The 12,523-nt window shown below is 40.8% G+C and overlaps 1 protein-coding gene across 1 annotated transcript in view; it reads left to right on the forward strand.

The window, feature by feature from the left end:
• Positions 1-12,228, forward strand: part of MYO15A (myosin XVA) — a 60,014-nt gene extending 47,786 nt beyond the window's left edge. The window contains exons 23-28 of the mRNA XM_051997830.1: positions 2,201-2,376; positions 4,435-4,519; positions 6,845-6,926; positions 7,268-7,398; positions 8,073-8,168; positions 11,238-12,228. Of these exons, the coding sequence (XP_051853790.1) occupies positions 2,201-2,376; positions 4,435-4,519; positions 6,845-6,926; positions 7,268-7,398; positions 8,073-8,168; positions 11,238-11,477 (810 nt within the window). The 3' untranslated portion in view covers positions 11,478-12,228. The remainder of the gene's footprint in view (positions 1-2,200; positions 2,377-4,434; positions 4,520-6,844; positions 6,927-7,267; positions 7,399-8,072; positions 8,169-11,237) is intronic.
• Positions 12,229-12,523: the final 295 nt, after the last annotated feature.

Raw genomic sequence — 12,523 nt, forward strand, 5'->3', positions numbered from 1 at the left:
TATGTGTTTGTTTGCTGTCTCCTCCATTAGATTGTGAGCTCCTTGAGGACAGAAATTGTTTTGTGCCTCTTAGCACGATACCTGACACCTATTAGGAATTACTATTATTGCCTGATTGATGATAGTAGCCCTACCTGATTAATTATCAATCATAATATTCAAGGAAGGGCTGACTGGTCAAATGGAAATCTTTAGACTGACTTTGTCACCTTCCTAATACTCCATTAGAGCTCCTATCCTGATCAATAACTTTGTCTCCTTCTCATCACCCCTTCTCCTCACCCTATCCCACCTTTCAATTATCCTTGTTTTTATAAGGACAACTCTCAGCTATCAACTATTCCTTCCTAAAACTAGTTGATTTAATTTAGTTATTTTAAGCTATTTATTTTATTGTATTTGACAATTTAAATATTGTATATTTATTGTATTAAGCTATTTATGTATTGATAATGTCTCTGTCTCCTTCCCTCTCCATTGCCTCTTTCCCTAACCCTCATCCCCACTGTTATTGTTTGACCTTGACCTTTGATCTGAAAGAAGACTAATGACATCATGAGAGTGATGTCTTGACTTGCAAGTTAATTGGATTTCAGTGAGAGGGAGTTGTGCAAAGTTATCAGCCTCTTTCCTCCAGATTCATTGGAGTTCAATGGCAAGATCTGGGTCAAGATGACTGGAGATGGCCCCCGGATACAGTGGGAGACCCTAGCCTCTTTAAGCTAAGGTCTTCCCCAGATCTCAGTTTGTCTGAGGCAATACCCATTCAGTGATAAAAGGTTAGGCAATAATTAAGACAAAAGATGGCCTGATCTGCCTTCTCAAGAGAATTATTCTAAGGGGGGAAAGACTCAGAATTTTGGGCCAGAGCAAAAACAATTACTGTCTGCATTCATTTTAAGCCACTCCCACTGATGCTTGCCTAAATTGCCATCATTAAAGCTCTGTTAAATGGGAAGGGAAGGTTGGAGGAGGGAAAGGGAAAAGGGGAAGGGAAAAAGAGGAAGGAGAAGAGGAAAGGGGGAAGGGAAGGTTTGGATTTGGATTTAGAGAAGACAGGTTCAGATCTCTATTTGATCTCTCTGGGTTTCAGTTTCCTCATTTGTAAAAAGGAGGAGTTTGGTCTAGAAAATCTCTATGGTCTGATTAAGCCCTAACACACATTCTATGAATCTATGATTATTTCTTGTTAAAAATACAGATTTACCTGGAGTATAGAGAGGCAGAGGTGAAGAGCTCAAAGTCATTGTGAATAAAAGGAAGATCCTGGGGCAGCCTTCCCCTCAGGCAAATAGGCAAATGATCATAGTCTCTCCTATCATCTTCTGTTGTCAGTTTCTACTTACCTTCAATTCTCCTTTGGGCAGATTAATTTCCTTATAGTTCATATTTTTGCCTCCAGGGAAATAATCACAGATTTGTACTACCTTCCTTACATATTTGTTTTGCAGCTTAAATAATATATATTTTTGTTAGTTTAAAACTTTTCTTTTACCTTTCCTCCACCAGCAAGAAAAAGCCTTTAGTACAAATTTATTCAGTGACTGAATGACCTGAGCCTTGGCCCACCTGAGGATGGAGGTAGAGGATCATAGATCTATCTTTAGGCTCAAGGGATCATGGATTTGGGGCTGCTAAAGTGAAGCAATGGGTAGAGTATGGAGCCAGGGGTCAGGAAAACTCATCCCCCTGAGTGCAAATCCTGGGTAAATCACTTAACCCTATAAAATGAATTGGAGAAGGAAATGGCAAACTGCTTCGGTATCTCTGCCAAGAAAACCCCAAATGGAGTCACAGAGAGTCAGACAGGACTGAACATCATCATCATCATCAACAATTGTCCTAGATTTAATTAGCAGGATCCTTTAAAGGCCATCTAGTCCAGCCCCCTCCCATGTTAGAAATGGGGAACTGAAATCAGGAGAGATTAAGGAATTTGTCCAGGATCACACAGGAAATTTCACAGCTCCATAATTTGGACCCAGGTTTTCTGAAGGAACTTGTTAGATCCCATTTGCCTAAACCTTTAATTTTACAAATGGGAAAACGGAGTCCCCCAGACCTTAAGTGATTTGCCCCCAGATTGGTAAATGGCAAATCTAGGGTTCCGTCTCATTCGCTCTGCTTCTAAAGCAAGGGCTCTTTTCGTTAAGCCGTGGGGTCTGTGACACGAGGGTGCCCTGCTCTGTCCCCTCCGCAGCTGTTCCTGAAGGAACACCTGTACCAGCTGCTGGAGAGCATGCGGGACCGAGTTCTGCACCTGGCAGTGCTCACGCTGCAGCGCTGCCTCCGGGGCTTCTTCATCAAAAGGCGTTTCCGCTCTCTGCGCCGCAAGATCATCCTCCTCCAGAGCGTCTCTCGGGGCTACCTTGCCAGGTACTGGGCTCGGCGGAGCGAACTAGAAGCTGTGGCCAAATGAGAGAGGGGGGTAGTCTGTTATGGGAGGAGGGAGCCCGCGGTGCAGATGGGGAGGTTCTCCCTGCCGGGAGCTGGACTCGGATCTCAGAGCTGAGCAAGCCGACTGTCCCTGTGCCTATGGGACTTTATGTGGAAGAGCTCCTGAAGGGACTCTCTGCTCTAGGAATGAATCAAGGTTTGATCCCAGCTCTGTTCTAGCCTTGTCAACCGGGATGTTATTTCTTCTAAGCCTCAGGGTCCTTGTCACATGGGAAAGATCCCTCGCTTCAATAAGGACCTTCTGGTGTGGGAATTCCTTTCATACATATTCCTAACATAGATACAAATAGAAATCTCTGTAGGACTCAGTCTTGGGAAATTACTTGAGATGCTGAGAAGTTAAATAATCTTTCCCAGGAGTAATATGTCAGAGGTAATATCCGAACCCAGGTCTTCTTGATCCTGTAAATTCCTCGTTCCACCCATTTTATGTCTTACTGCCTCTCTTTCCTTTTCATAAAAGAATAATAAATAATTCCCATTCTGCCTCTCCCAAAGGACTTTGGATAGCAATCAATTAACCAACAGGGCTTTTTAAGGTTCATACAATGTATATCAGGCACTGTCCAGGGGTAAAAGAGAAAAATGAAAGAATCCTTACCCTGGAGGAGTTTATGAGAGAAACAGTATGTACACACTCATGCATGCAGCTGGGTGGCACAGTGCAGTAGAGTGCCAGGCCTGGAGTCAAAAAGACTCACCTTCTGAGTTCAAATCTGGCCAGTTGTGTGATCCTGGGCAAGTAGTTTAACCCATTGCCTCAGTTTCCTCATCTGTCAAATGAACTGGAGAAGGAAACGACAAACCATTCCAGTATCTTTGTATATTTATATACATATATGCATGTATGTATTACACACATTGAATATACATATATACATGATCTATATGTGTGTGAATATATAAATATTTGTTATATGTATTATATCTACATATACATGTGTCATGTGTTGCATATACATGTGTATTATATACATGTGTCTTACGTGAGTATTTTATACAGATATTATATGTACATATACAATAAATAATGTATCTATATTGCTGTATGCATGTGTGTATATGTGTGTGAATATATAAATATTTGTTATATGTATTATATCTACATATACATGTGTCATGTGTTGCATATACATGTGTATTGTATACATGTGTCTTACGTGAGTATTTTATACAGATATTATATGTACATATACAATAAATAATGTATCTATATTGCTGTATGCATGTGTGTGTATATATATGTGTGTGTGTATACACACACTCACACACACACAAGATAAATTGGGAGGAGAAGACAGCAGCAGCTATAGGGGAAATCAGGAAGGGTTTCATGTAAGAAGTGACATCTGAGCTGAGCCTTGAAGGAAAACAAGGATTCCAATAGGCCAGGATGTAGAGAGAATATATTCCAGGCACAGAGAATGGTCTGTGCAATGGCAGTGGTGTGTCATATATAATGGGCAGCAATAGGGCTAGTTTAGCTGAGTGAAAGGGAGTCACATAAAACAAGACTGGGAAGGAAGTCTGGAGCCCCATTTAATCCATAAATCAATCAAAATAAGCACGAATTCAGCAGCTACTCTGTGCTAGGCTCTGTCCTAAGTGCTGGAGATACAAAAAGAAGCAAAAGACAATCCCTGCGCTTAAGGAGCTTACAATCTAATGGGCTTTTGTAATATCAAACAGAGGGAGGTATAGAACCTTATAGTCCTGAAAAGTAGAAGGATCCGATGGGTGCTTTGGAAACATCCTTTTGGCAGCTGTGTGAGCATGTAAGCAGTTATAGGGCACTCTGACAAGCACCCAGCACTGCTCACACAGGAGATATCACACCTGGGATCCTGCCTACCTCTTGGGTGGTTGGAGAGAGGGCAGTTCTGAGTTTCCTCGGAACTCCTGCTCTTAGGGGCCGGTACTTGTGTGAGATCTATACCTTGCCTATGCTTTGACTCCATTTTCCCTCCCTCCCCCTAGGAAGAAGTATCGGAAAATGAAGAGGAATTTGATCAAGTTCAGATCTCTGGTGAACATGTATGTGAACCAAAAGCAGTACCTAAGGGTAAGGTCAACCCAATATCTACCACCAGCCTCATACATACAAATACCCCTGGAACCAGGCTGGGCTTGTCTGGAAAACCCCTGCTCATCCCAAATGGACCATCTGGGGGGAGGAAGGAAAAGTCAAGGGGAGCTCAGGGCCTTGGTACTCAGCTATAGGGCCCGGCTTCCTTGCAGGAAGGACCCCAACTCTTTCATTCCTTTCACACTGCACAGAGACATAATAAGAAATATACATAATAATAAACACACAGAGCTATACACTGGAGTGTGTGGGAGCCATCTCAAACTGGCTCTCAAAAATCAGTCGTTAAATTTTCCAGGTGAGCATTTACATTTCAGAAATCCGCCAGGCACTTCTCTCTTGAGCTTCACTTTTCTCTGTTCTAAAATGAAAGGGCTAGACTAAAGGATCAATAAGATTCCCTTCTAGCTCTGATGTTCTATGATTCTACGTTTCAGAATAACACTTGTATTATTCCTAAATTCTCCCATGAAGAAACCACCAAAAATAACACTGGGAGAGTAGAGGGAAAAAATGGGTGCGAAGTCTGGTAATAAATAGCAGAAGAGAAAGATAATCAGAGATTAACTGGATTTGTCGGGCTTCTGAATGGTGAGAGGGTCAAGCTGATCCTAAGGAGGTCACGAGTTCAATATACCAAGTCAGCAAAAGTTTGTGGAGTATTCAGGAGGACTAATACCTCTGGTAGGAGAGTTTGCTAAACTTATACTTTGAAGGATGGGTAGGATTTATAGTGGAAATATCATAATTAATGTATCATTTGAGCCTTCAAAACCCTATGATTCTGGGAGTGTCTCCTCTGTATCCTCCCTGAGGTACCAGGGCTGGCTTTGGGTCAATAAATGTTTGCTGATGATTTGCCTTGCTGCCTAAGGCCTGAAATGAGGGCACAGGGAAAGCAAGTTTGATGTCTCCTGGGAACCTCAATGAATCTTGAAAACTTTATGTCATAGGATTTAGGGCTGGAGGAGACCTTAGAAATAGTCTGGTCCAACATCCTATTTAACAGATGTGGAAACTGACACCCAGAGAAATTAGCTGATTTTCCCAAAACCATGTAAATAATAAAAATAGGGATGTTGGATTCCAGCCTTTTAAGTCAAAGTGCAGTATTTTGGGGTAGTCAGCTAGCTCAGTGGAGGATCTGAATTCAGATCCAACCTCAGATACTAGTTGTGTGAGCCTAAACAAGCTACTTAACCCTGCTTACCTCAGTTTCCTCATCTGTAAAATGAAATAGCAAAAGAAATGGCAAAACACTCCAGTATCTTTGCCCAGAAAACCCCAAATGGGGTCACAAAGACTCAGACATGACTAAGAAACCTAATAACAACAAACCAATAGAATTTTGCACTGCCTAGCTCCTCATAATACAAAGTCAGAATTAGTTGGAAGATCCACCAATGTGCTGACATCAACTTTTTTTTTTGCACAGTTAAGCAAATAATAGTCTGAAACTATATTGACGAGAGATGTAAAGTAACAGCTACATATCCAGGAATTAATATTGTCACAGAGTTGGGCTCAGATTTATCCTTGATGCAGAGCTTGAGTCTTAGACCTGATTGGAGGAATAGCAGTAGAAACCTATCAAAGATAACACTGGGAATATAAGCACCTTTTCTGGGGAGCATCCTCTTGAGACATCCTTCTTAATTATGGGCAAACCCAAGGGCCTACCCTTGGTCTCCAAGTTTTTAACCAGGTCCTGGAGGACTCAAGAGAAAGGGGTATTTTGGGGGTGAGGAAGGGAGAAGAATGCCGATTCATACATCTACTTAATTCATTCGACAAATCCAGGTGCTGGACACTGATGATACAAAACATATATAATTCTGTTGAGTCTCAAGGAGTTTATAATCTAGTTGTAGAGAGAATAAATGCTGGTTGAATGAATAAATGAATGAATGAAGATCCCAATGAGCACAATAAAAAACAATGTTGAAATCATAAATATATGATACTTCCACCAAATAAATGAGGGATTCTGAGTATCTACGCTTTCCCATCATTACTCTGAGGTTCTTCATGAAATACTATCTTTTGTTTTGTTAGCCCTATGTGATTTCTAATTACTTTGAAATCATAAATATATGCTATTTTCACCAAGTAAATGAGGGATGCTGAGTATCCATCCACTCTCCCATCATTACTCTGAGAGTATAAATTGGTGCTCACCCTGGATGAGTAGCCATTTTTGTCCCCAGTTTCTTTAAAACTTGGGTCCTGAGAATCCCCTGAAGCTAGGAGACCAGAACCAGGGAGGAAGAAGAATTCCCCCCTAAGTGTTGTATTCCTCAGGAACTGACCAAGAGAGAAGTGGTGAATGTGGCCTGTCTTGAGGTACCCGCTGAGCTGGCAGGACTCCTCCAGGTGGTGACAGGTGGGCAAGGGACCCTGGAAGTGTGGGGAGAGGGTCTGTACTTGCCAGAAGGCTATTAGATTAACAGTGACATCCAGGGAGGGCCTAAACTAAAAGAAGGGATGACAACTGTCAGAGAAGTTTCCTGGATCTGGGAGAGGCTGCCTAACCCTGTCCTATGTCCCAGGTTGGGGCAGGTATCAGTCAGTGAGGATGCACAGTTTTGCAGGGAGCTTCTGAAGAGGAAAAGGGAATGGATGGGATTCTAGTGCCTAAGGGAGAGTCACAGGTAGGAGAAGAGATGGCAATGGAAAGCAGGGGAGCCCCTGTGCCTTCCTATTTCTATTTCCTCTGGCCCACAGTATACAAACAAGCAAATGCAGACTGCGTGGTTTCTGTCCGTACTCCCAAGCTGCAGATTGATCCTCAGATTGCACTGCCCCTCGACATCAACAACTATCCAATGGTCAAGTATGTCCAGGCCCACTTCAAGGTAAGGACCTGATGGGATGTGATTTAATGAGTTCTAAGAAGGTTCTCAACCCCATCACTTTGCCTTCCCCACTCCCTATTCTGTGTTTCCTGAAATGACCACGTTAGAACTGAATTTCTTAGGAATGAGGCATTTTTTTAATTTTTTAAGTTTGCAAAATTTTTAAAAATTTTTTTTAAATTGCAAAATCTCTAGGAGGATATCTCCAAAGTGATGTTGTCATACGGTGCGTTAATGGGGACCAATCCTTTCCAGACAAACTGAGCAAAGGAACTTTATAAGTGTTTTTTAGATTAAATTTTGTAATTGTTTTTGATAAAGAAAGCAGAGTAAAGGTTCCTGAAAGGGAGAAGATAGGGGAACAAGGCACTAGAGAAACAAAGACACAACAAAATTGTGTCATTATGTTCCCTGGTTCTTCTTCAGCATTCTAGGGCTGGGGGTCGAGGGGAAGCAGTATCTGTCAGGAGGAAGGCAACAGACGAATAGGAGTCAGAGCCTAAGGACTACCCTGAGATCATTCCCTAATCTACTTAGAAGAGACCCTTACCTTCATTAACTCTTTTTGCACAATATTCTCTTCTCCCCTTTCCCACTGTGTTCCTTTCCCCTGTTCCCATTGATTTCTTCCTGGGCCCTCCTTGACCATCCATCACCCTGATCTTTGTCCCTAGGATCCAGCCTTTGGGATGCTTACTGAGCCATTACAGAGTCCCCTTACCAGGTTAGAGAAAGAACATTACCCAGAAGCCATCAGCATCTTTAAGTTGGTAAGTTCAAGACACAAGGGCAAGCTCTTAGAATTTAGACTGGTACTCTGTGACTCCTTTCTCTACACTGTTCCCCAGCTTCCTGGTACCCACTGAAGGACTGATGGATAGGGAAAGCCCTCAAACCTTGGCCTCCTGTAAGGAGAGGAGGGAAGCATCCAATCCTCTGCCTTTCTGGTCACTCCTGCTACCACCATCTAAGAATGTAGGGGGTTTGGCTACATAATCTTTCCCTTTGTCTTGTTCTTCTCCTCAATAATAACATATCAATAGCTAATCCTTTACTGCTCTTCACCCTGAATGTGACAAAAGTGATTTTACGCTAGAAAACATGTTTATATGATCTTCCTACCCTGTGAGATAGCTAACTTAGATATCTCCCCTCACAGATGAGGAAACTATTTGTTACAATTGCACAATTTACTCTAGGTATAAGTTCACCATGTCAATACTGTTCAGCAGTTATAGGTACCCAAAGTCTTAACTTTGCTCAGCTTGAGAGACTTGTCAACTTGGCAAGAGATCCCTGAATCATCCTATGCAGTCTCCTGTATCAAGCTTTTTCTTAATCCTCCCTGGTTGCAGGTGAATTAGCAAGCAGCTATAAATGTTCTTGGTAGAATCAAAATAATTTTTTTTAAATCTGGCATTTATACAGGAGTCTCAAAAGTCTTAGAGCAGATTTAAGTTTTTATAGCTTTTAAACAGCTGTTTAAAAAAACCATTATTTATTAATAACATTAATTAATATATAGTTAACATAATAAACAATATTAAAGGAACAACCTATATAATCATTTAAGGTTTACAGAGCTCAGTAATAGATTATTTCATTTCATTTTCAAAGCAGCCCTGGAAAAAAGTAGGGCCTCACTTTATATAGAAAGAAGTTGAGACTTAGGGAGGTTCAATAATGTGCCCACAGTTATCCATCTAGTAAGTGTTGTAGGTAGGATTTGAATCTTGATCTCTCCTAAATCCAGGTGCAGTTATACCACACGGACCTTCTTTATGCCTTAAAGTTTACAAAGTTCTTTATGGCAGGGCTATAACTAGGATGGAGTGACTAGAGTTTTGTCTCACAGCACCTTTAAAATCAAGAAGGTGCTAATAGCCATTAAACTCTTTTAGAAGTCTAGAAACAATTTATAGCTAATGATTATATTGTACTTAGTAATTATAAAACATTTTTATATGATCTTCCAGCCATTATAAGATGACTAATTTAGGGATCTCTTTTAAAAGATATTTGTTACAATTGTTACAAGAGATTTTTTCCCCCTTTGTTTTAAGGGGGAAGGGAAAGAAATCAGTTAAAAATTAATTAAAAACAAGAAACTGAGGCTAAAAAACTATTAAGATACTCATCCAATATTATATATTAGTGAATGGCGATGTTCTAGTGTAGTGTTCCTTTAATTTTAAATTTTAACCAACTTAGTAAGTACAGGTGAATAGAGCACAAGATTTAGAATTAGAAACACTCTTCTGGCCTCAGACACTTCCTAGCTGTGAAAGTCTCTGGGCAAATCCCTTCACCTATTTGCCTCAGTTCCTCACCTGTAAAATGACCTGGAGAAGGAAATGGCAAACCATTTTTCCATTATATTTGCCAAGAAAACCCCAAATGGGGTCACAAAGAATCAGATCTGAAAGCAGCACTAAATACAAGAAGACAGTCATTTGTGTGGAATGCATTTATTTCATTCACTTAGCAACCACTTTGGACTGAGCTCTGTGTCAAGATTGATGGATAACACAGAAAAATGTAAAACAGATTATAAGAGCTACAGATCTCTGAAAGGGTTCCCAGAAAACTGAATAAGCATTCCCTTTTTAATATTTCTAACCATCTGTGTGAAATTGGACAAGTCACTTGACTTCTGTTTGCCTCAGTTTTCTCATCTATAAAATGGGGGAAGTGATAGAGTTGTTCCAGAGTTGTTGGAAGAATCATATAAATTATTATTTGGAAAGTGCTTTGTAAGCCTTAAGCACCAGCCATTTTTATGAGCTGGGATTCCAACGAATATAGATTCCATATTTCTGTACAAAGGTCCATATTGACCTTTGAGTATAGCCCATTAAAGAGCTTAATGTCCATTTCCAAAACCCAGCCTAGATCATTTTTGTAAAGGTTCATCAGTATGTTGATGACTGGATGATGAGCTCCCCAGAGCTCAGGAGAAGTTATTTTTGAGATCTCCATTGTTCCTCAGAGACTAGCAGTGACATAAATTAAAACATGAATAGGGTAGGGGGAGTAAATGTCATATATGGGTGGAGACTTCAAGAAGTCAAATTTAGAGTGGGTCAGACTAGATGACCTTTGAGGTCCCTCCCACTTTTTAGATTTTATGACCTTGTAATACAAGGGTATAAAAGGGGTTGTAATCTGTACAAGTGAAAGGAGTATTCCATATAACAAAATTAGAGATTTTTAAGAGAGTGAAGCAATAATCACGTAGTGACTATACTGTGTATACAAGGCACTTTTTTTCCTGATTAGATCTTTGATTTCCTTGAGATAAGGTTCTCTCTAGTGAGGAGGGTCTCTTCCCTCTCTCTGCATGCAAATCCACAACTTCTTTAGTCCTTAGTCAGACAAAATACTATTTAAATGAGAAGAACCTGATAAATGTGGATGACTGTAATTAAGAGGAAGGCTATCTCAGGTAAGGGAAACAGCATAGGGAAAAGTGAAGCAGAAGGTCCATATAGGAGGAGGACTTGGGAAAATAAGACCAGAAAGAATAGCCTCCCTTCAAAGAAGTCTCTTGAATCTCTTGAATCTGTGGTTCTATGAAAATCAGGCTAGCTCTGAAGGGCACTGAATGTCATACTAAGGAATATGAACATAGTCCTATAGACAGTGGGGAACTAGAGATCTTGAGCAAGAAAGGAAAACTCTTTTCAAAAGCAAGTTGAATGAATGAGTAGTTATTTGGCCTAAGTTTGAACAGGGTAATTTTTGGTGAGAGTCTTCTATGAAAGTAGAAGGGACTAGGAAAGTGTTTATTTTTACTGGAGTCATGGAGGATTTGGGGTCTGATTTCACAATGATTATAGATTCTGCGCTTCATGGGTGACCCCCACCTCCACGGAGCTCAGGACAACCTGTTTGGGAACTATATCGTCCAGAAAGGACTTGCAAAGGCTGAGCTGAGGGATGAGATCCTGGTCCAGCTGGCCAATCAGGTGTGGCGGAACCCCAACATCAGCAACAAGGAACGAGGTTGGCTCCTGCTGGCCTCCTGCCTCAGTGGCTTTGCACCCTCACCTCGTCTGGACAAGTATTTGCTCAAGTAAGTAGAGGTTCAGGAAGTCTGAGACTCCAACCAGTAGGACCTAGACACGGGTTCCCAAGAAGTACAGAGGGATGATGTCATGGCAATGAAGGGTCTTACACAGATGCACATTCTCCTGTAGCAAATCAACTAAGCTATTGTTCAACCCCTAGGTAAGGGGTTGCAAGCTGGGTATGTCGGAGAGGGTTTTGAGCACTTTTCACTAAATGCTACTGGTTGCAATATTTTCTATTCAGCCTATTTGCAGATTGGTTGGGCATTAGATCCTTTTCTTTGTTCTCCATTCCAATCATAATTGAACCCTAATTCTAAGCACAAATGGGTCCTAACTCAACCACCAACTGAACCCTAATCCCCAGCCACTCCCTGAATCCTTGATCCCAGCCATATTCTGAGCCTAACCTCAGCCATACATTGAGTTCAGTCACACTGAAATCTAAATCTGGAACATAAATGGATGATTTTTGACATGAAGAATATTATTGAAAGTGTGGGTTAATCTTGTGATGAAGAGAGTCCATTACATCCAGAAAGGGGACTGTGAGAACTTAGTGTGAACCACAACATAACATCCTCACTCTTTTTGTTGCTGTTTGCTTGCATTTAATTTTCTTATTCATTTTCTTTCTTTTTTGATCTGGTTTTTCTTGTGCAGCAAGAGAATTGTACAGATATGTTTACGCCTGTTGGATTTAACATATATTTTAACATGTGTAATATATATTGGATTGCTTGCCACCTAGGGGAGAAAATCTGAAACACAAGGCTGTGCAAGGGTCAATACTGAAAAATTATGTGTATGTATTGAAAATAAAAAAAAATTAAATAAATTTTTTTAATGTGTGGGTTAACTCAGCACAAAAATGTGGGGGGTGTGGGGGATTGGTAGGATAGAGCATGGGACCTGAAGTCAAAAGGACCTGAATTCAAACACAGCCTCAGACACTTAACACCTACCACTTACTAGCTGTGTGTCCCTGGGCAATTGCCTTGCCAAAAAAATAAAAATTAAAAAAAAATGCATGTGTATGTGCAAGGGTTGAATCA

Source organism: Antechinus flavipes, chromosome 1, assembly GCF_016432865.1.
Source record: "Antechinus flavipes isolate AdamAnt ecotype Samford, QLD, Australia chromosome 1, AdamAnt_v2, whole genome shotgun sequence".
Classification (NCBI taxonomy): domain Eukaryota; kingdom Metazoa; phylum Chordata; class Mammalia; order Dasyuromorphia; family Dasyuridae; genus Antechinus; species Antechinus flavipes.